At 50.0% G+C, this 21,221-nt stretch overlaps 6 protein-coding genes across 6 annotated transcripts; 2 read left to right on the top strand and 4 right to left on the bottom strand.

Moving 5' to 3' along the window:
- The first annotated feature begins 87 nt into the window (after positions 1 to 87).
- On the top strand, positions 88 to 2,042 carry GGS22DRAFT_161083 (DUF1688 domain-containing protein). The gene is made up of 4 exons (XM_047961029.1): positions 88 to 538; positions 607 to 934; positions 996 to 1,169; positions 1,227 to 2,042. Exons 1-4 carry the CDS (start codon positions 383 to 385, stop codon positions 1,853 to 1,855), a joined length of 1,287 nt encoding a protein of 428 aa, XP_047819337.1. The 5' UTR covers positions 88 to 382; the 3' UTR covers positions 1,856 to 2,042.
- A 17-nt stretch (positions 2,043 to 2,059) lies between these two features.
- GGS22DRAFT_129979 (uncharacterized protein) lies at positions 2,060 to 3,776 on the bottom strand. Its single transcript, XM_047958443.1, has 2 exons — positions 3,459 to 3,776; positions 2,060 to 3,407 (listed from the first exon to the last, which is right to left on the bottom strand). Exons 1-2 carry the CDS (start codon positions 3,474 to 3,476, stop codon positions 2,265 to 2,267), a joined length of 1,161 nt encoding a protein of 386 aa, XP_047819336.1. The 5' UTR covers positions 3,477 to 3,776; the 3' UTR covers positions 2,060 to 2,264.
- Positions 3,777 to 4,128: 352 nt separating this feature from the next.
- Positions 4,129 to 8,404, bottom strand: GGS22DRAFT_199800 (MRC1-like domain-containing protein; the record flags this gene model as incomplete). The annotated part of the gene is made up of 2 exons (XM_047966346.1): positions 4,129 to 5,373; positions 5,424 to 8,404. The coding sequence occupies 2 exons, from the start codon at positions 8,402 to 8,404 to the stop codon at positions 4,311 to 4,313; spliced, it is 4,044 nt and encodes a 1,347-aa protein (XP_047819335.1). The 3' UTR covers positions 4,129 to 4,310.
- A 412-nt stretch (positions 8,405 to 8,816) lies between these two features.
- Positions 8,817 to 11,337, bottom strand: GGS22DRAFT_161077 (transcriptional regulator of RNA polII, SAGA, subunit-domain-containing protein). Its single transcript, XM_047961028.1, has 4 exons — positions 10,742 to 11,337; positions 10,371 to 10,663; positions 10,205 to 10,313; positions 8,817 to 10,154 (listed from the first exon to the last, which is right to left on the bottom strand). Exons 1-4 carry the CDS (start codon positions 10,965 to 10,967, stop codon positions 9,421 to 9,423), a joined length of 1,362 nt encoding a protein of 453 aa, XP_047819334.1. The 5' UTR covers positions 10,968 to 11,337; the 3' UTR covers positions 8,817 to 9,420.
- Positions 11,338 to 11,682: 345 nt separating this feature from the next.
- GGS22DRAFT_129948 (Spc98 family-domain-containing protein) lies at positions 11,683 to 15,240 on the top strand. Its single transcript, XM_047958442.1, has 2 exons — positions 11,683 to 12,013; positions 12,077 to 15,240. The coding sequence occupies exons 1-2, from the start codon at positions 11,859 to 11,861 to the stop codon at positions 14,679 to 14,681; spliced, it is 2,760 nt and encodes a 919-aa protein (XP_047819333.1). The 5' UTR covers positions 11,683 to 11,858; the 3' UTR covers positions 14,682 to 15,240.
- An 880-nt stretch (positions 15,241 to 16,120) lies between these two features.
- Positions 16,121 to 20,261, bottom strand: GGS22DRAFT_129933 (uncharacterized protein). The gene is made up of 2 exons (XM_047958441.1): positions 17,029 to 20,261; positions 16,121 to 16,975 (listed from the first exon to the last, which is right to left on the bottom strand). Exons 1-2 carry the CDS (start codon positions 19,915 to 19,917, stop codon positions 16,232 to 16,234), a joined length of 3,633 nt encoding a protein of 1,210 aa, XP_047819332.1. The 5' UTR covers positions 19,918 to 20,261; the 3' UTR covers positions 16,121 to 16,231.
- Positions 20,262 to 21,221: the final 960 nt, after the last annotated feature.

The raw sequence follows: 21,221 nt of genomic DNA, 5'->3' as shown, positions 1-21,221 counted from the left end.
TAGTGGATGTAGGGTGTAACTAGGATGTAGGATAACGGATATATCGCAATACTCCTATCCCCACGCGATGCTCTCTCTTCGACGATCGCCATAGCTTAGACATGTCGCCAAGGTTCCCTGGTGTCATACCGCTCGAAAGATTGCCATAGTTACCACTTTAACCTAGCCTATTATCAAATATGTATCTGATGAAAACCCCCTTTTCTCTTCTCCCCCCTTTCGATAGCAGAAGAGTGGGTTACGCTAACAGATGCAATATGCGGGGTTGGGTATCTATACCGATACCGACTTCCCATTATATAATCGTACAAAGTGGCGTCCGAGACATTGAGACTTCTCATCAATCCTCTATTATCGGAATTTTGATATATTCGAAGTAAACATGGATTCGCAGGTCAAGTACCTTCTTTCACTTCAAGCGATTCGAGACCGCGCTAAGATCGTGGGAGAGGTGGCTAAGGCTGGGAACCTGACTCATTTCGATCTTCACGAAGATAAGCTCGATGATGTTGCGGATTTCGTGACTTCTGTTATTAAGGTCTGGATCATATTCAATTTCACGTAGATGTATGTTTTTGGATGCGTGAAGCTTATACTCTTTATTAGCGTGACTTCGGCCCGGATAAGTTCGACTCAATCCCGCCTCATGGCCGCTGGCAGCACTTCGAGGTCGGCGGCGTGCCGCGCGTCGCGGACATGACGGAGGAGTGGAAGAAAGGCGGATGCGATGACGTCGAGCTTACCCGTCGTTTGATCGACCTGTTCTTCGTCTCTGTGCTCTTGGATGCCGGTGCCGGTGATCATTGGCGGTACGTCGAGCCCGGGACAAGCCGGACGTACGAGCGCAGCGAGGGAATCGCCGTGGCGAGTCTTTATATGTTTAAGGCTCTGGATTTCGCCGCTTCGAAGGATGGGTCCGCTCCTAGGGTTGATGGTATGATTGTTGTTGACTCGTTCAAATTGAGATTTATGATGCTAATTTGGATGAAACGTAGGGAAGGGCCTGGAGCAATTGACGACGGAGGCACTGACGACAGGCTTCCAGGTGTCTGACAGCAACCCAATGCTAGGAATGGAGTCCCGTGCAGGTCTTCTCAGAAGCCTGGGGAAATCTCTCCTTGCTCACTCAGACGTATTCGGAACCGAGGGCCGTCCAGGTAACCTCGTCGGTAAGCTCTTTTATCATTAACTTATGAAATATTAAACTATTACTAAGAAACCCTTAGATCATATGCTAAAAACCGCTGGGGACTCCCCAAAGCTCGATATCCTCATCTTCTGGGACGTCCTCCAAACCCTGCTCATCCCCATCTGGCCCCAGGACCGGACGACCGTCAACGGCTTCCCTATCGGCGACGCCTGGACGCTTAGTACTCTGCAGAAACAGACCAAATCCAGCGACACCGCGGACTACATCCAGCCCTTCCACAAGCTCACACAGTGGCTCACGTACTCGCTCATGGTGCCCTTCCAACGGGTCCTCGGGAAACAATGGGTCAACGCGGAGTTTCTAACCGCCCTCCCAGAATACCGCAACGGCGGGTTATTCGTAGACCTAGGTGTCCTGTCTCTCAAAAAGGAGACACTAGACCGCGGGCTTCAGGCATCTGGTCATTCACTTCCGCTCTTCGACGCAGGCGATGACGTCATCGTAGAGTGGCGCGCCATGACGTTGGTGCTAATCGATATCCTGTATAAAAAGATCCTGGAGAGGATGGACAGTGGTGTGAGCTTGTCCATGGCCCAGGTTCTAGAGGCCGGGACGTGGAAGTCGGGACGCGAGGTGGCGGCGCAGCGGAGGCCGGAGACGAAGTCGAGCCCGATTATTATTAAGAGTGATGGTACTGTGTTTTAATAGGGGTTCATGATGGATTATCGATGTAACCTAAAATAGGGTCCGGTTCGTTAGATTTAACGAGGTTAGAATGAAGAAAAAAAAGGGACCTATGTGTTAATTCTATTGTATCGCTTGTGATGAGGACTATCCCCTAGGTTACACAACCAATTACAATTAGTGTGCATTTTACCTATATGGGTGGGGAAGGGGATATTGTGAAATACTGTCCAATACTGTAGCATTAGGACATGGTCAACTTTCCCCGACCCTATTCTGTATATTGCCTACAGTTATTTAGTTAATCGATTATGGCATTGCTCATAAGAAAGGCCCCTTTTACTGAAAAGCTCTAAGGCCTATACTCAGACTAAAGTAATACCACAGTACCTACTAGAGGGAAACCGACAATGCCGAACTATTCCCCCATTCAGCACAAAATAGCCCATTCACAAACAACATTCCACCGTCCCTGCCCGGGGAGCAAGACCTCCCAAGTCGGTCTTCCCACGCCCACCACCACACCAGGACGTACATCCTGCCGCTTCTCCAACCCGCTAATCCTCGGACTACCAGCAAGTACTATCCTCATACTCCTCGCTAATTCCTCTCCCCCCTCAACACTCCCATCGCCGTCATTACTATCAACACCCTTCCCAACCACAAACGCCATCCCAGCCGCCCCCCTAACCTCCTCAACCCTAATCCTCATAACCCACTCCTCCCCCTTCCCACTACCACCACCACCACCCCGCTTCGCCGCCTCGGCCCCAGCCCACGCATCAACAAACCAATCCCGGACCTCAGCCGCTAGTCCGCCAGCCACATACTTCGCGCCCTTGCCCCTGCGGTGCGGGGAGAAGGCGTCGGGCAACGGATCGCTCGGGTGAGCCCCCTCCGCCATCTCCGCGGGTTTGAAGCGCGGTGCTTTGAGGAAAGTAGGTTGTTGCTGCGCGGAGGCTGGGGATCGGGGGTTGAGAGGGGATAAGGGTTGGGAGGAGGGGGAGAGGGGGGAAGAGTGGATTGCGTCGTGCATGGGGAGGTCGTGGTCTGTGTCTTGGTGGGTTTGGAGTTGGGTGAGGCTGAGGGAGGAGGATATGGAGATGCGGCGACGTTTTGGGGAGCGCGGTTTTAGGTCTGTTTCGCTGTCGCTGCTTGAGCTGTGGTTGGGGTAGTTATCTGTTTCGCTTTTGATGGGCGAGGATTCGGGGACCGCGTCGTCGTCGTCGTCTGTGTTGATGTCGAATACCTCGATGGGATCACCGCCTCCGTCCACACTAGCGCCGACTTCGGCCTCGCTGAAGAAAGGCGGCGAGCTAGTGATGATATCGTGGATTGGATCCGTGGCCCGGGGCGTGGGACGGATGAACGATGCTGCCCCGGATCTAGTCGGAGCCGGCGTCGGGATGCTGGAAGACGGCCCTGCTCCTCCTCCCGATGGCCCCCTAGGCGTCGAGTGGAGAGAGAACCGCGGCGTGTTTTGGAACTGCTGGCCGCCGCTCTGGAACGCCTTCGGCGTTTCTGTTTTAGGCTGCGAACGCTTCGGCACCAGGAACCGGTGGGGCGTCGGAGTCTGATACAATTAATTAGCAACCGATCCTCACTGTGATTGAATGTCACTTACGGCCGGCGGAGGTGCCATGATTATGGGATAATCAGGACATTGTTTTTATTTGATATATGCCGATAATGAGATTCCTCTTTATAGGGGAAACTCGATAATGGTGACGACACGTGCCTCGAGTTTTGGTAATGGGTACGGATTTTCCATCATCGATATCACGGTCTTATTCCTAACACATTAAAAACTGGAAGTATGACTTGACTGGAACCCCTGGGAATATACGCAGTTTACGTTTCGTCACTACGTCAACTTTAGAGGAAGTTATAACGCGATGAAATTGAGGTACGGACATCGGGAAACGGCGAAGCCTCGGTAGATACTAAACACTTATGTAATATAACTTTATGTAATGAAATGTTATGTAATATTTATGTAAATAATTTTGTGCAACATGGTTTATGTAATAGAGCATTTCGAGTTAATAATCAAGTTTATGTAATGAAGTTTGTGTAACAGTATTTGTGGAACAGAGTTTATGTAAGGAAATATTACCTAAGGAAGCTTTATGTAAGAGAGCTTTATGTAATCACAACGGAGCGTTATGTAATGAAAACTTACGTAATATATCTTTCATTCCATCTTTCTCAATGCCCTGTTCCAAGGTCTATTTTCTATACGATCTTCCGTCAGTGTATGAATAGACAACCATATCGTGTATAGCTATGCCTGGATTAAGAGTTACATCATAAATGGAATCGTTTCAAATTAATCAAGACTAGATGTCTGCTCTTCGTCAAATGTCTCCCTATTGAGACTCTACGCCTACGCCTATGCCATGAGAACCAAGCACCAATCCCTGAAAAGCCCATGTAGAAGCAACATCACATAGGCAAAGCAAAACCTACTTCCATTCTATTCAAACTTGCCGCCCCCAAACAACCCGCCAACAACTTTACCCCTACCCTCAGCGCCCTTCCACTTCTTCGCCTCGCGCCTCTTCTCTGCGTCCGCGACTGCGGCCCGCCTTTCCGTTTCCCTGGCGAAATAATTGACGCCCGAACGCTTCCCTGCGGTCTTCTTGAGTAGCTTGCCGTCCTCTCCCGCCTTACCTGCGCTTAAGCCTGGCGCATTTCCAGCAGGGGTACTAGCGCCGCTAGACGATGTTGAGGAACTAGACATGAGCGAGTTGGTTGTAGCGCGCCTGAGCAGCGCCGGGACCTTGAAACCGCCGGTCCCAGACGCCGACGGCGCTGCGAATGCTAGGCGTGAGTTGCTAGCCGTAGACAGTGATGACGAATCCCGCTTCATCTTGATACGGTCTACGACTGCGACGTCAGGGGTTCGGTTCTCCTTGTTAGAAGAGGCAGTTCTTGGTCGCTCTTCATCTTCGCCATCAGATCCTATTTCCGTAGCAGGGATAATAGACGCGGCGGAACCGTTAGGCTCGTCAAGGAGATCGGACAATTCTCTTCGGACATCGGTGATCGATGTGGGACGAACGCCGCCTCTCGTACGCCGGACATTGGGCGGCGGGCGTGCAGCATGGTCATCCTCGTGGGCACGTTTGCGTCCATCCACAAGCTGACTGTCTGGAATCGACTGTTCCGCTGTTTCGGCACTCTTACTCTGTTCCTGGTTCTGGCTTTCCTCGCTCGTGCTCTCATGCGCAGAATCCGCAACGTTATCACCAGAGTCATAGTCGGAGTCGCTGGCCAAGTCTTCTATACTCTTAAGGAATGCCGCGTTACGCGAGTTTTCGGCGATCTTGACGATGCGCTCGTCCGCGTATAGCGCTTTCTGCATCTTAGCGAATTGGCGCCGCTTCATGCGTCGTCGGGCCTCGCCTCCATCGTCGGAGTCTGACAGGTCGTAGTCGTGATTACCACCACCGCGGCGACGCTTGCGTAGCATACCGGTCGTGATATCATGGAACAGCTTGTCGACCTGGGCCGCATCTGCTGCGCGTTCTCGATCACTATATAAATGTAAGCTTTTTATGTCTTGAGGTAAGAAAATTTGACTTACGCAAAGAAGCCAGCAAGTTTCGCGTCATTAGCGTTGTTGCCAGCGGCATCGTCGATCATCTCCTTGACTAGTTCTTCGTCTTCATCGCTTGAGTCTTCGCCATCAGCCCCACCAAGACCTGCATACTCGTCCTCAGATTCCTCGGCTTGCTCCTCGACCATTTCATTGGCTTTGCTCTTTTTCTTGTCAAATTTCTCCTGCATGCGCTTCTTCCTCTTGGCCGCCTTTTCCATCACCTTGAACGCGCTTGCTGCAGCATTCGCCCCCATTTCGATATCTTTGGAAGCGGGACTAGGGCTTCCAGGAATATCGGGGTTTGCCAAGGTAGAAGATACTAATGTTGAAGGTCTACGGCGTACTAGCCTTCCCCCTCTCTTCACAAGGGGAGATTCTTGGATAGTCGTGTAGTCAGGTGTCTCGTTATGTAATACAGTCTCAACTGTAGATTGGGGTGCGTCGATGAATCGCTGCTTAAGCGGAGAGAAGTCTTGGAAACCACCGTCTTGAGTGGGCTCGATGAATTCTGTCATTTGTGTTGCGTTTATTTGCATCAAACTGTCGAAGCCATGCACTTGCGACTGTGAAAAGTGCAATTGTACGCCTTGGGTTTGTGTTTCACGTGCTTGAGTATCTAAATCAGGCATTTTCTGGCTGTCGGTGACCATGTCGTTCTGGGACTGACCTGCTGTAGCGGAGAATTGTGAGTCGGGGAAGTTGTCGATACCAGCAGTAAACTGCATTGGCGATCCGCTAGCTGTCCCGATTTGACTATCGTCCATGGTACCTGCGAAAATTTGAGTGAGTCCAAGGCCTGCTGGTCCTGCCAAGGGAACGGGGAGTCCGGGAATGAAGGTCTTCGTAGCAGACCGCAAGACAGACGTTGGGATTTTTGGGGAGCTTAGGTGGGCGGCAGATGGAGATTTCCAGTGAGTGGCTTTGGGCTTTGGAGTCGCCTCGACCCCATTCTCATCCTCATCATCTGAGACGATTTGCACATGCTTCTTCGGCCGGCGAGATCTCATCGCCGGAAGTTCATCCTCCGCTTCATCGTCCGAAACTATATGTCGGGTAACCTTAGGTGTCTGTTCCTCCTCGGATTCCCCATTTTCTTCTGCCTCGTCCTCGAACATGGGATTTACTGTAGGTTCATCCTCATCTTCATTTTCAGCATCGTCCATCTCGTCATCTTCATCGCCTTCTTCCGAACCGGAAAGCTCAATTTCTACTGGTTCTTCTTTTTCACTTTCCTCATAGCTATCGTCGTCACTATCATCCCAAGCCAGAGGATCGTCTTCGCCCTTCTCTTTTCTCTCTTTCCGTGCTTTTTTAGCATCCTCACGTTCTCGTTGCATGATCTCTTCAACCTCTTGACGAGCTCGAGCAACGATATCTTCGACCTGATCTCTTTCTCGCTGACGCTCTTCTTCGCTTTGGACGTTAATGCCTTTGGATCGCAAGAATTCTAGGCGTCGATCTCGTTCAAGTTTAGCCTGGGCCCTGGCGCGTTGTTGTAGAGACATCTGAAGCTCGGCAGGAGTCATTGACGGTTTGGCTCTACGACCTCGTTTGGGTTCTCTCGGAGGCGAGGAGAGATGAGCTAGGCGACGTAGCACATTCATAGAGTTGGATTCTTGCGCCTTTTTCTCAGGGAGTTTGTTAAAAATCGAATCCATCCTTCCTTTCTTAGAGCTAGTGATTTCTAGCTCGTCGTCGGAATCTATCGTGACCAGGTTTGCCTGAGTCGGAGGCATCTTGACACGGATTTGGCGTCCCGGTTTAGCCGCTACTGTCTTCGTTTCGGCGGGTTCGACTGTGGGTTCGATAGCCTTCCCCTTTCCCTTATCTTGCTTCTTGCTTTGTGCTAATACGTCTTCCAAGCTAGGTAACTCATCATCTTCCTCTCCTACCACATCTAACTGCACGCTAGTAGCTGGAGCCTTGGGTGTAGCATCATTATCCTGTACAGATTTTGGGGCTACGGGTGGAGAGCTGGGGGGAGTTCCAGCATCCACCACGTCGGCATCAGTATGCTGTGAACCAGGGGTTGTTGGTCGGCTTGAACTGGTAGGTTTGTTGATCTTAGGCGCCGCCCCCCTTTTGTAATTGAAACGCTCAAATAGCGAATCTTTGGTTATCTTTTTCTTAGTCTTAGCTTCGTGAGCAAGTTGCATACTTCGACTTATTCGTTGGGTCTCGCGGTTCATCTCCTCTAAAGCCTTCTTGCTAGCTTTACGAGCTGCAGGACGGGAAACATCTTGCGTGAGCTTGCGTCCACCATCATCGTCTGTGATGTCAGATACGTCGTCGACCTCGTCATCGGCGGGAACCTGCTCGGCCATTCGTTCCGCACGTTCCTGATCCTTACGCTTCTTTTCTGCCTCCTTAGCAAGCCTTTCTTCTCGCTTCTTAGCTAGCAATGCCATGAAACGTTCACTCTTTCCTGCAATGGGCGGCAGCTCATCATCTGTATCGGATTCGGCTGCGGATTGACGGAGAGCTCCCGGAGTTTCGGGTGCCGGCGTGACGAAGAGACCAGGCGACGGGGACTTTTCTGGGTTTGCTGAGATCTCTGGCGTAGCCTGTCGATTAGGCCTAGCTAGCCGTCTACGCGGAAGGGCGTTTATATCTTCTTCTCCATCGTCGTCCGAGTTCGGTGATCCACCATTATTATCAATATTCGTAACCGATTTATTTGTGTCTTCGGCTCTCATTCGCCCAGCAAGTCGTCCCCGAGGTCTGACAATCTCTTCCTCTTCTTCATCACTCTCATCATCTTGTGTAACCGATACTTTACTATTGATTATGTTTCTTTCGGCGGACTTGGATATAGTCTTTAGGTCAATTGGACCAACAGACTCGTCATCCGAGTCGGCGTCACTGACGGTCGCCAACAAAGCCTTGATTTTGGACCGGGGCGACAATTGCGGTGATGTGGGAGCGGAAGTACCTTCGGCAGGCGACGGCGATCGAGTAGAAGCCATTGTGGCGAGCTGGCTAGTAATACTCGATAGATTGGGAGATGCAATTAAAAATTTGGTCTTATGAAGACATTATGTATGAGAAATGATATTTTAATGGCAGGTCTAAACATGCAGTCTATAGTTGTAGGTTCAAACACTGTGTGTGGAGACTGGAGCAATTTACATGTTAAAGTAGCAGCTGCCCTTGTACGCGCTTTGACTTTATCAAGACGCGTATTATTTCGCGTCAAGCTCCGCGACTTATTATTGAACAATCCGATTAAATGTGGACCCAAAGAGAGCTATCATCCTATCAGATAGCACATAAAAACAAGGCTCTAAGGGCATAATAACTTCGGTTATTATGTAATTATTCCCTTAACCATCATGAAATCATTGATTCTGCATCGTCACTTAAGTCTTGCGAAGGTCATGTGAAATGTGCATAGCATTATTGCTCATAGTAAGGCTATTGCTACTTATCCACAAAGTGAAATGGCGTAGCAAGAAATCGGGGAGTGCTTCCTACGGTAGTGTAGGGGGTATCGGTGCAATAGAGTACATATCCGCCAAAGAGCAAACGCCGAAAACCAGCCTCCATCGTCCTCGTTTTCAGTGTTCATACAGCCCAAAGCAATGCAACCGAAAAATAACGCCTTAATGCCAATGCTAATGCGAACCACATACTCCCGAGGAAAATGTTTTAGGGTATGTAGATGTTAGATCCATCGCCCAAGAGACAATGTCTCATCTTAGCCATTTGAGGCTCGAAACCATTCAGTCGCTTCCATCGTGTCTTGTGGCACACGATCCACCTCTCAAACTGTGTCTTTCTGGGAACCCTGGAAGGTTTATAATGATACCGATCCACTTAGAGTTGGCACTTGCCAGACCGGTCCATTTCATGATTGCACTGGTATTTACCAGATCAGACTTGAGGTCGGAGATTTCGGAGATTCTGAAGTTTTCCGCCGTTTCAGCAGATACTGCTCGTTCAGGATTTTTCAACGTGCCCAATGGCAGCTCCTTTTCTTACCTCAAGGAACCGCTAGACATGAGTCCAAAATGCTATCAAGCATCGATAAATCCTGAGGACTTGTGCCCTCCCATGTTGCGGGCTCTTCGTCGATATCCATTGGTTCGGGATAGATTCCACCATTTGTAAGAGCGCGAACACCGCTGCCAGTACCGTTGATAGTATCCGTACCGGAATCTCCGTAATCTATCGGCTTACGGCCATCGAGCCACGTATAGTTGTCGTAGTGCTCCAATTCGCCGTCCCTGTATGTGTATATCACCGACTTCTTGATAATAGGGAAAGTACCGATACCGCAATCACCTATTTCTAGGGCGAGTCGTAGATCGGCCATGCCGAGTGGGGCTCGCTCGCTCGCAGCTTTGGCTTCGACGGGCAGTAGTCCGCTCTTGTCGCGGGTCAGCTCTCCTCTACTGAATGCTGCCTCCTCTCGTTTCAGTTGTTGGCGATATTTGTGGGTTTGGATCCAAGCAGTTCCGGAACCAAACCCGGTACTTCCAGAATCGCCAGGTCCATTGCTCCTCGTTCTGCTAAACACCGTTGAGAGGAACTCCTTGATGTATGTCTCAGCAGCAACGGTCATAAATTGGGCTGCGTCCGAGCCATGTCCATTGACTAGTCCCGTTTCGTAGCATATGGGTAACATTCTCGACTCGATGCTCGTTATGTCCGGGAATTCGCCCGACTCTACGGCTAAGGGTTGGGTGAATCGCTTGCGAATCTCGAGATCCCAGTCTATCATGGTTAGGACAATCTACATTTCGATTAGGATAGAACACACTTACTCATCTTATTCAAATCGTTGTTAGCACTTTGAGGTATGTCTGGGACTCGCGTAGCTCTGCCTCGGTGATGCTCCGTGAACATATTTGCCATAGACTCAAAGGGATCAAACTGTAAAGAATATTAGAGGTCATAAACATGAATGGTAGGCGCAAGGTAAAAACAAACATCATTCTGAGCCAATTCCTTGATACGACGTCTGTCACGACTCGGAAGCTGCATGACCTCGCCCTTCAATCTGCGTTCGGCAGCATCACCAGTGACTGGCTTGGTGCCAACATTGGTGGTAGGTTTGTCGTTAGCGGAAACCCACGGTGCAACAACGCCTTGATCCGGCATCTCTCTCGTAAGGTTTCCATATATGGCAGCAAGAAGCTGGTTGTGCAGATGGCTCTTGTCGCCATTGGCGGAGAATAAGATAGGATCGATACGTTCGGAATATTCCACCTGGTTCAACCGGCCTATAAATAAAATAAAATGCGTAAGTGAACCTGACTTTTACACGGGCAAATAGCCAACCAATTTGGACAAAGACGAACCAAGTATAAACTGTGTGGTGGATTCTTTGTAGGTGTTCCATTGTTCATTCCCAATAGCCGATTTTAGAGCAGTGTATAGCGGTTCGAGATCGATTCGGGCTGGGATGATTTGGCTAGTTTTGGGAACTTTCTGAGTAGTAGGAGCGGAAACGGTAATGGATTTAAGAGTCGGGGTGGAAAGAGTGATAGAAGGGCGGCTCAAGGCCGCAGGATCTATATCGGGCATGTTGGACGAAATACGGGGATTCGAAATTGACGGGGTGGTGCGGTGGGTTGCCGGATTGTCGATTTGATGACCCAATTCGGAAATGTTGATAGTTGGTGATACGGTAATGAGTAATGGGGTATAGGGTAATTTGACGAGGCGCGAAGTTGGGCGGATTTATTGCGTATGCGCGGGATGTCGCGTGCGGGCTATGAGCACAGCGCAGCTCGAAAAAAGGGTTTAAACCCCATTCATCGAGTGCGTCAGTTCAATGCGATCCAATTTACAATTTTGAAATGATGAAAAAATGTAGGTAGTATGTTGTTATTTGATGAAAAATTCGTCGCCTTTCTATTATCCATTAAGCGGGAGGTTTGGGATTGTCGTTTACTGGTAAGTTGGAAATCAGTGTAGAATGGGCTGCGCTTCGTCAGAGCAAGCATTTGATTGGGGTTTCTGGGGATGGAGTGGAACTAGCAGGGTATTATGTTCCTGTATATATACCTAAGCACTGGCATTATTTTGGTAGAGTTAGGTTAAGTTTATGTCTTTCTGTAAGTTACTAGTACTTAGCTAAGCTTGAATAACCTTTTCTAGCTGGTCGGTGCTTCCAAGCTCGTTACCCGAGCGCTATAGGTCTGTGACCAGGTGCCACCCAGCGCTGTTAGTGTTACCTATCAGCCTGTGTACCACCAACCTAGCCCCTCCATTTTATTGTCAACTTGGAACCTAAGCATTTCATATATCGCGTCGCGCGTCGACACTTAGTAAGTGGTAACTACATACCAATATCCATGATATCGTCTTGAATACCTAAGTTTCTTGCACATATTCTCATACTCGCATCAGTCGCCGCATCTTATGAGTTAGCATCTCATTCTCTAATCGACGACGACGTATCAAAATGACACAATGTCTGGGTCAAATCAGGACCGGACGAAACGAGTCGATCTTAGTATCAATCGCTTGATTTCGCAGCTGATATCTGATGACCCTCGCTTGAGCGATGAAGATGCGCAGCAGAGACATGACTTATTCTTTGACGAGATCAAGAAACAATTAAACGAGTGAGATATTATACATGTATATATTATTAGGTATTATACAATTGTTAACATTGTTATCGCTAGACCTAGACCGCCTCCTCTTGCCGACCAGAATCATGCTTCCGAACTTATCAGACGAAGACTGGTTCAAACGAACCCGAACCAGGCTTTACGTTATTCCAATCTTTACTCGAGATTGTTGGCGTTGCCTGTACTAAATCAAAAATGGGCTATGTTGTATTTGCTCTACCAATTGGCCGATTCGCCTGATCCCAGTGAACCTGACCCTGTTGCCTTTGCCGAGTTTCAGCAGGAGCAAGCCAAGCGAAGAAAGCAGGAGGAAAGAGAAGAATTCGCTGCTTCAAACGGTCCTTCCAACGAAGGTGCTAAGACACATAAACGTGACCGAGACTCTGACAACTACAATCCCACCGAACTTCGAGATGTACTCAAAAATCCAAAAGATATGAAGTCCGTCGACGGTGATTCGCAACGGCCTACTACAAGTACTAGCGACTATAAACGTAATAGGACACCTAAAGATTCTGCTCCAACTACACCTAAGAGGGATGTTGCTATTAAGTCAAAGCTACTCGCAGACAATTACTCCGATATCGACCCCTCTGAACCTGCCCTACTTCGAGATCTTCCATATACCCTTCAGGGGCTTTCCTCTACTACTCTCCCATTTGGCAAGGGAAAAGAGCACTCCCTTAGACTACCTACCACTCTCCCTCCGCCTATAATAGGCATTCTCCATTCGCTAGCCGAGCCTTCCCTTCTCTACCGTACCCTTGAAGATTTTGTCAAGACCCCCACGAAAGGGCTCGTTGAGCAAAGTCTCCGGGCAGCTATCAGCAACGAATTGCGCTCATACTTAACACTCGTAGCAACACTAGAAGGTCAGATTCGACGTGCACTGTCTACTATATCCGAAAATGCCCCTAGAAACGGCATCGGAAAAGCCGGTGTCACTCTAAAGCGTTGTGTTGTCTGGACGCGTGAAGCAACTATGGGTCTGCGCCTTATGGCCATGATCGCCGAAGACTCTAAGAGTAAAAAAGGCGGCCAGCTTATCACCCTAATCCATGGCTTCGCTTCGACCAATGGGGACCCCGTAGTCGCCGCATTTGCTGAGCGCCTACTTACTCCTATTACTCGTCCTTTCTACGACATACTACGCCACTGGATCTACGATGGGGAACTCTCAGATCCATACCTTGAGTTCTTCGTACAGGAGCAGTCAGTAGCTGCCATGCCCAAAGGTAAATCAGGATCTATCAATGTCTGGGAGGATAAATATGTCTTAGCACCCGACATGACGCCCTCCATCATCACTGAGGAGTTTTCTGAAAAGGTTTTTCTGATTGGGAAATCTCTCAACTTCATCCGCCACAGCTGCGGTGACGCCCAATGGGTCGAGTCATACTCCAAGGAGTCCTCCAAGGAGCTCCGCTATGGCGATACTGCTACCTTAGAAACCTGGATCGATGAGGCCTATAAGACGACCATGCGCCGCCTGCTGCATCTCATGACCAACAAGTTTCACCTGTTCGAGCACCTACAGGCTCTGAAGAGCTACATCTTGCTAGGGCAAGGCGACTTCATCGCACTGCTTATGGAATCGCTGGCCGCTAACCTCGACCGCCCAGCCGGCGCCCAGTACCGACACACACTGACAGCGCAGCTCGAGCACGCCATCCGCGGCTCCAATGCGCAGTACGACTCTCCCGAGGTCCTACGTCGCCTCGACGCCCGCATGTTGCAGCTATCACACGGAGACATTGGCTGGGATTGCTTCACACTCGAATACAAGATCGACGCCCCTGTCGACGTCGTCATATCCGAGTGGGGTAACCGCCAGTATCTCAAGGTCTTCAACTTCTTGTGGCGTATCAAGCGCGTAGAGTTCGCCTTGTCATCCACCTGGCGCAAGGTTACTACCGGCTCGCGCGGCGTCCTGCAGACGAACCACGACTCTGTAGCCCAAGCCTGGAAGACGACACGCGGGTTTTTGGCGGAGATGGTGCATTTTGTGGGCCAACTCCAGTACTATATATTGTTCGAAGTCATCGAGAGCTCTTGGACCGAGCTCCAGGAGAAGTTAAAAAAAGAGAATGCGACGCTAGACGACGTAATTCACGCTCACAGCAACTACCTCAACTCCATCACGCACAAGGGCCTGCTCGGCGCTCGCCGCCGCCGCTTCGTAGCCAACGCTGCAGTCAATACCAGCACCACCGGCGTCGACGAGGACGATAACAGCTACATGATCCAGCTAGGTGAGCTACTACGCACCATGCTCGCGTACCGCGACTGCGTCGATGGCCTGTACTCGTGGTCCGTGTCAGACTTCACACAGCGCCAGGAGGCCGACCTACGACATGAGCCCCTAGTCCCGCCCGATGACGAAGAAATCCCGGGAGGGCCTCACAGCGAATTCCCGGCCTTGCAAGAACGCCTCAAACATCTCGGGGACAGGTTCCGGTCGAAATTGCAGATCTTGCTCGGGGATCTAGCCTACCAACCGGACGTCGACCTCAGGTTCCTAGGCGTCGCGATGAACTTTAACGACGTTTACCAACCTGTGCGTCGTAAGCCTAAGGGCACGCCTGGACCGTCGACCGCGATGAAAGGAGGAGGCGACGGGCTATCGACTTTAGGCGGAAAGGGAGTGGCTAAGGGCTGAAATGGGCTGATGTTCTGATAGAATACGAAAAACCGAAATAGTGAACACATCGGTGATGCTTTTTGACGAGTATCTCCACGACAGTCTATCCCGTGCTCGAATCTACTCCGGGATACCTATACAAGCCAAACCAACCCATACATTCGCGCGGCCGGGGTCCGAAGTCTCAGCTTCGCCGCGCAAAATAAATAAACAAACAAACAAATAGAACCTCGCGTTTGCCCTACGGCCGAGAAATGATGTAACGTAACGGAAGGGGCGAAGTCAGTTGGGTTGTCTACGATATCACGGTTCACAGAATGGAGGGCGCTGTTGGGTTGTTGGCTGGGCTGTTTAGGTATCTATACTACAGTCTACGATGTCTCGCGGGCTTTGCATGAGGGTCTAATTAGGTATTGGCGATCAAGCGATCGTGATCGATCGAGGCTACGTCAGTGGCGCTACCCTGCCCCTCACGATGCTAAAGGCAAGTGTCTAGTATACATGTATCTCTAGCCTTACAATCAATGAAGAAGCCGCTCCTATGAACGGGCTAACCTAGAATACCAATACCTTAAACCGATGGCTAGATAATTAGTGACAAGTGAATTACGTATAGTATAAGTTCTACAATCGTAATAGCAAAAGAGTGCACACATATACAGATCACTTAGGAAAGAACAGAAGACAAGATTTCATATCAGCAAAAATCATAGCATTTCGTCATTCGTAACTGAAGTTCGTTAAACCGAGGACATCCGACCATTCCCCGTTCCCTTCGAACGTGACGATTCCTGTAAACTAAAGGGCGAACTTTTCCGAGGGACCTTTTTCGTTCTATATCTACACATCTTTGTGATGATGCCAGTTCTAGCAAAGAACGCCATTCCCCCTCAAATGCCTATCGTATCATTAAACGCCCTTTTTCCATTTCTCTTTCTCATGCCGTTGTGGAATCTCAAGTTGGAAACGCGCAACTTGTCGGTAAAAAAACGAATCCAGATTCCACCCCTTCACCAATAAACGCCACTGTAGAAAACGGGCCTGGTCCGAAATTCGTGTCCATGGTACAATGCCCCTTTGGCTAAGGTTATTGGAGAGGGGAAATTGGTTGATCGACGGTACTTGCGAACGACCAAAGAAAATCCCTTATTGATATGTCGGGAGTACCAAGGACCAAGGATGGCCCAAAAAGTCATGGCATGCCCACCAAGGCCAAGGCCAAGGTTAAGGTACTAAAAATGAAGATGAGAATGATGATGATGATGTGTGTATGTGTGTGTGTGTGTGTCGTGATAAGTTCGGATATGGTACCAAGTGATGCATCATTCGAGACGCAAAACTTTTAAGGCATGCCAACTATCTCCAGTATGGCTCAAATTCCTCTTAGGCCAAACCGGCCCATAGCCCCTACAACTTCGTAATATCCTGCCAAATTGGCCGATATGTGCAAGACCAACCAAACCAGTTGCTGTTGCATCTTCAAATACTACCCCGTAGCCAGTTGTTACACCAGATTTAGCAAGATTTGATGAATTCTGTGAATATGGTTGATGACCCAAGCGATGTGCTTAGACATCGGTCATCTCCGTATCCAGGGAGAGAGGAGGACTAGACACCTCATCCGCAGGACCCCAGTTACCCTCGAAGACCGTCGCGGCTGCTCGTTGACGGGTCGCGACCCAGTTAACTGCCTGTAGACTAAGTAGGTGGAAGATGTTTGGTCGATCCACAGGAGTTGGAGCCAACATCGACTTGATAATAATGTCGAGAGACTCGGGGTGGTTGGGATCCTTCATGAAGTCCGGCGGATTTTGTAGCTCATTCTTGCGGCCCAGACCGAAGATGTCCGCGGACTGTCGAGATCGGAAGTTGTATGCGCGGCGGGGCTCTTTGGCATTGCGGCTCTCTCTAAACAAGTTAGTGCTACGATCACCGTCATCAAGAGGCATGCCATTAGCATCTCGAGCAATTGGTGTCGCGTCTTCAGCTTGAGTCATGGTTGGAACTTCGGAGAAGTCTCCTTCTCTCAGTGCAGTCCAGGTCGCTCCGTTCTCAGGGAGCTTAACATTGGCCGCGATCTCTAACATGATCAAGCCAAAAGAGAATATGTCAGCAGCTTGGCTGATCTCAGATCGAAGGGCCTCAGGGGCCATGTACTCGCGGTCGCCTTCGATGTCGGGTCCTCTTTCCAAGGGCAACGACGTCGTCAATCCGAAATCGCCGATCTTCAGGGTACCTTCAAAGTTGATGAAGATGTTGGCGGGTTTAAGGTCGAGGTGAATATACCCAGCCTCGTGAATGCTTCTCAGTCCCTACGTAGTATGTTAGTTACAGTACACACCTCGCCCGTCTGTTTAGTATATACCTTGCCAATCTCAAGAAGGATCTTCCAGATTCTGAAATCATCCAGTCGTCCCTTCAAGCCAACAAAATTGAGGTAGGCATCGAGGCTACCCTCTTCGCAAAACTCGGTCTGGATGTAGAGGCATTGGCTCTCCTCCCAGCTATCGACGAGTTGAAGAACGTGCTCGCATCCTCTCAGGTCTTCCAACACGCACACCTCACGGCGTCGGTGGGCCCTGTCCTTCATACCTTGAATCGGCACAGTGAGCTTTTTCACTGCATAGACCTTGCCCGATGAAGGGGAGCCCGGACTTCGGTGAGTAGGAGTACTAAAATAGCCTTGCTGAGACATTCTTGGCTGGCTCGGCTGGATGACCTTGTACACACACGAGAATTCGCCCTTACCCAGAAACTCAACCTTACCAAAACGCGCAATGAGTTCCTCGTCCACGTCGTGAGTTGGTAAACCATTAATAGGGGTAATAGCCCGTCGCTCAAGAAAGATGGGGGCATTGCCTTGTCGGGTCGTCGGGGTAGCAGGAAGGTTCAGGTTTCTGTCGCCGGCGAGTGGGGAGTTGTCATTCGCGTTCGAGATGGATAGACCGCTCGCGTCGGGAGGCACAATGTTTCCCTGAGGGGTTCGGGGAGACGTCTTCTCTGCAAATTCCATTCGCTCTAATGGGCTTGCTGGAATTACGGGGTTCATCTTAGCAAACTCAACTTCAACAGGCAAAGGGGGCAGTTCAAGGGCGGGCGTAGAGTAGGCCTTGAGCGGTCCAGGCGCTCCATCTGGGCTAGATGGGCCATAGTGAACGTGAACCTCTTCGTGCATTTCTTCACCACCTAGTGGCGTGGGGTAGAAGGGTGTATGCGGTCCCCAAACGAGAGGAATAGTCGCACTATAAAGACGTGGCTGGTTCGGATTATACTTACAGCTAGCAGCTGCGTCACGTCGCATGCCCATGCTTGATCCAACTGCCGACAGAGGAGGAAGACGTCGGTTAGCTGTAGGGCTCTCGTTCGTCGAAATGCGAGTCAATCTGCTAGAACCTCGAGGTACAGTGCTCTGCTTCGTGGGTGTCGGCGGGAAGTCGCCGTCGTTGCTGGTGTCGCTACCACAAGCTTTTCGAGATGGGCTTCGACCATCGTCGTTATACAAACTAAGTAGGCTCTCCTTGCGAGAATGGGTAGAGAATCCATTGAATAACAAGGGTCGAGGCTGATCGGTAGTGAAGACATTCGCCGTTCGGTTTGGCGTAGCTAGGTCGAATGGAGTAGATGGCACACCAAAGGTATGTCGCATGCGTCGGCCTCTAGCCTTAGCATTGCTCGTCAAGGGCTGCATGGGCGGGTACGTAGCGAAGCTGCTTGCATGCTTCTTGCAAGGCGTGTCAGGAACAGCGCCAAAGCCAGAATTGGCAGGGGCGAGTTCGGGGTTGCGATTCATCTTAGACACCAAGCCGGTCGATGCGAAAGCTCCCTCATACGGCCTGTCACTCTTATAATCAGGAGTAGAGATGAGAGCAGAGCTCGACTTATCTGCCTGTGGACGAACAGCACCGACAGGCAAGCTCTTGGAGAAGTTCATGGGAGCTCTAGACTTCTCGGCAATTGGCATTGCGAACTGCATTGGCGAATCGCTAGCTTGACCCGAACTAGAAGATGATGATGTCGTAATGGTGCGAGAGAGCGGGTGTGGCTGATGGTTCAGTTGCGCGAACATCTGCGGCTGAACTTGGTGCGGTGCCGGGGTAGGCGGTGGTGCTGGCAAGCCGAATGCGGCTGAGGCCGGCGGCACGAAGTGTTCCACGGACAGACGCGGGCGGTTCTTACCAATTGGAGTCGTGGTTCCATTAGGAGACTGTTGCGCTGCCTGTCGTCTTCCCCATGATGTTCGTTCGCGCTGAGGGGTAGTGACTTCACCAGAAGATTGAGCCAACTGTTGAGCGGCATTGCGCTTACCCCATGATGTGCGCTCGCGCTGCTGGAGTGTCGACTTTCGTAAAGATCCAGCTCTGCGCACAGGGACGGAAGGTGGTGTGAATGAAATTAGTGGCTCAGTGATATTGGCAGTTGGAGTCGTCCAGCCATATTCGCGACCGGAATCATCTTGGAGTTCCTGGTTAGGCGAAGTAGCGCCAACTTGGTCGAACACATTGAAGTCAAGGTTCATGGTAGCTGGGCCATAGCTACGTCGCTTCGGGTTTGGGCTTCCCGAAATAGACTGATCGAGACTCATTGAAGCATCGCTTCGCTTGAGTGGACTCGCGACGGAGGATAAAGTAGTGGTAGTAGTGTTGCCCTCGCTAAATCGAGACAAGCTCAATTGCGAGGACGAACCGCTCATGTCGAGATGCATGCTGTGCCGATTCGCAGCTTTTTCAGCTGCCTTGCGCGACACAGGACTGCGGGTATGAAAAAAGCCGAGATTTTCTTGGCCGGAGGGTAGTGTGTCAATTGAAGAGGATGGTGATTGGCTAGAATTACTACAAAAGGTGGAAGAAACCTGACTCAAAACTCGTCTTGAGGGGCTTTTGGGTGATGTACGATGTCGAGAAAATGGTTTATTTGATGAGGCGGGACTCTTCGCTGCTTTCGCAGATCTTAGAGACAATTTCGCATTTGGCCGGAAAGGCGTTGCGAGAGGTGATTGAGTGTGGGGTGTATGAGGTTGGTTACCTGAAGGCGAATTCTGTCCGAAATATTGAGACTGAACGCGCCTAATTGATGGAGATGAAGGAGAAGATCCCGTATCCGAACTACTTTGAGATGAAGTTCGAAGAGGAAATTTAGAAGGTGATCGCGAAATAGAACTTCGTACAGATCGAAGGCCTGCTTGAACATCCACAATATGATGATGGTGTGGGTGTGTTGGAGATGGAAGAGTTAGAGTGCCACCACCGTTAGACATCTTGCCAGAGAAAAAGGCTCATGTGAATCAAGAGGTGGCCGGAAAGTTCTCTCAGTTCGACTTCGGTTTGCGCGACAGGTCGTAGCTCGGGTTCGACAAGTAGACAATGGGCGATGCTTCCTATCCTGTTTATTCGACGATGCCAAAAAGCGTAAAGTGTTGACGATTATCGTAGGTGGCGGGTATCAGCAATGATGGGAACGTCAAAACAGGTCAGTATAGAAGTAATGCAACTCGTTGAAGCTCGTTGACGCGCTTAAAAAAAAAAGAAAGAGGAAAAAAAGAAGACGGTAACAGATAACCGTTAGAAAGAAGAATCGCTTGTAAGAGATTGAAACCAGGTTCCGATCTAGATGCTGCTGGTTGCTAGGTGGCTCGGCGATGGCAGCGATAAAAAGTACAATCGATTTGGTGGTGAGGACGATTGATACTCGTATTTCGTGGACGTAGTTCGTGATTCTCGACAGAGGAATGCAGCGTAGTGCGATTAATTAATCAGGAACATGTGGAATGACAATCCAGGCAAGGGCAAGAAGAAGACGTTTCTTCAACGGCTCATGCTGGATCAGGTTATAACGTCTGCCTGCTCCCTTTCTTCGGTAACACCTCCCAAACTTTAAAAAGTGAAGCTTTAAGCTCTCTCCCAATCACACACTAAGAAATCTTAACGCCGTACGCGGATGCGCCATTCAGTTTGTCAAGCGCAGTAGTCGCAGAGAAAAGCGGCAGAGAAGAAGAGGGCGGCAATAAAGCGTGTCGTGTATGTATGTAGTGATTTTGGGTTTCGACGAAGCGCGCACCTCCTGACAGATCAACTGTATTTTGTGGCGAGTTTGCAGGAAAAGATGGGGATCAGGGAGTTGACGAGGTTGGATTTTGGTTGGACTTTGGAGGGAAAAGGAGCGGTCGGAGAAAGATGCCAAGTTTTAGTTTAGATACCTGAGATACCTGTGGACGGTACCTATTACAGTACATTTAGCTCGCTAACCTCACTAGATCGGGCAGGGTGTTTAGCTGTATTTGGGCATTTTAGAGCGCGTTTTGTTTATTTCGAGACGCGCATGTGGGGCTAGTGCGCCACCAAGCAGGTACGTCCCTCTGTACTTCAGTACCACATCCTTGTCGAAATCAAGGCCGTGCGTCAGCGCATCTAGCCTGCACAAGTACTTATGTATATATATGTACAGTCGTACTTTTCACACAAATTCGTTCTTTTCTGTGTTAATCCACTGACCGCCTCCTACTAACCTAGGGGATTTTCTACGAAGCTGCAGATGCATACCCCCTTACAATTAACAAGCGCT

Source organism: Annulohypoxylon maeteangense, assembly GCF_022496945.1.
Source record: "Annulohypoxylon maeteangense strain CBS 123835 unplaced genomic scaffold GGS22scaffold_7, whole genome shotgun sequence".
Lineage (NCBI taxonomy): Eukaryota > Fungi > Ascomycota > Sordariomycetes > Xylariales > Hypoxylaceae > Annulohypoxylon > Annulohypoxylon maeteangense.
This window is presented reverse-complemented; position numbering and strand designations above follow the sequence as displayed.

Excerpts from the sequence above, each read along its gene's own strand:
- GGS22DRAFT_161077 (XM_047961028.1), bottom strand. The coding sequence starts at position 10,967 with ATGCCCGATATAGATCCTGCGGCCTTGAGCCGCCCTTCTATCACTCTT. Across the intron at positions 10,664-10,741 it reads CACCACACAGTTTATACTTG|GCCGGTTGAACCAGGTGGAA; the intron begins GTTCGTCTTTGT and ends TTTTATTTATAG. Across the intron at positions 10,155-10,204 it reads CAACGATTTGAATAAGATGA|ACTGGGATCTCGAGATTCGC; the intron begins GTAAGTGTGTTC and ends TAACCATGATAG.
- GGS22DRAFT_161083 (XM_047961029.1), top strand. The coding sequence starts at position 383 with ATGGATTCGCAGGTCAAGTACCTTCTTTCACTTCAAGCGATTCGAGAC. Across the intron at positions 539-606 it reads TCGTGACTTCTGTTATTAAG|CGTGACTTCGGCCCGGATAA; the intron begins GTCTGGATCATA and ends ACTCTTTATTAG. Across the intron at positions 1,170-1,226 it reads CCGTCCAGGTAACCTCGTCG|ATCATATGCTAAAAACCGCT; the intron begins GTAAGCTCTTTT and ends AGAAACCCTTAG.
- GGS22DRAFT_129948 (XM_047958442.1), top strand. The coding sequence starts at position 11,859 with ATGTCTGGGTCAAATCAGGACCGGACGAAACGAGTCGATCTTAGTATC. Across the intron at positions 12,014-12,076 it reads ATCAAGAAACAATTAAACGA|ACCTAGACCGCCTCCTCTTG; the intron begins GTGAGATATTAT and ends TGTTATCGCTAG.
- GGS22DRAFT_129933 (XM_047958441.1), bottom strand. The coding sequence starts at position 19,917 with ATGTCTAACGGTGGTGGCACTCTAACTCTTCCATCTCCAACACACCCA. Across the intron at positions 16,976-17,028 it reads TCCTTCTTGAGATTGGCAAG|GGACTGAGAAGCATTCACGA; the intron begins GTATATACTAAA and ends CATACTACGTAG.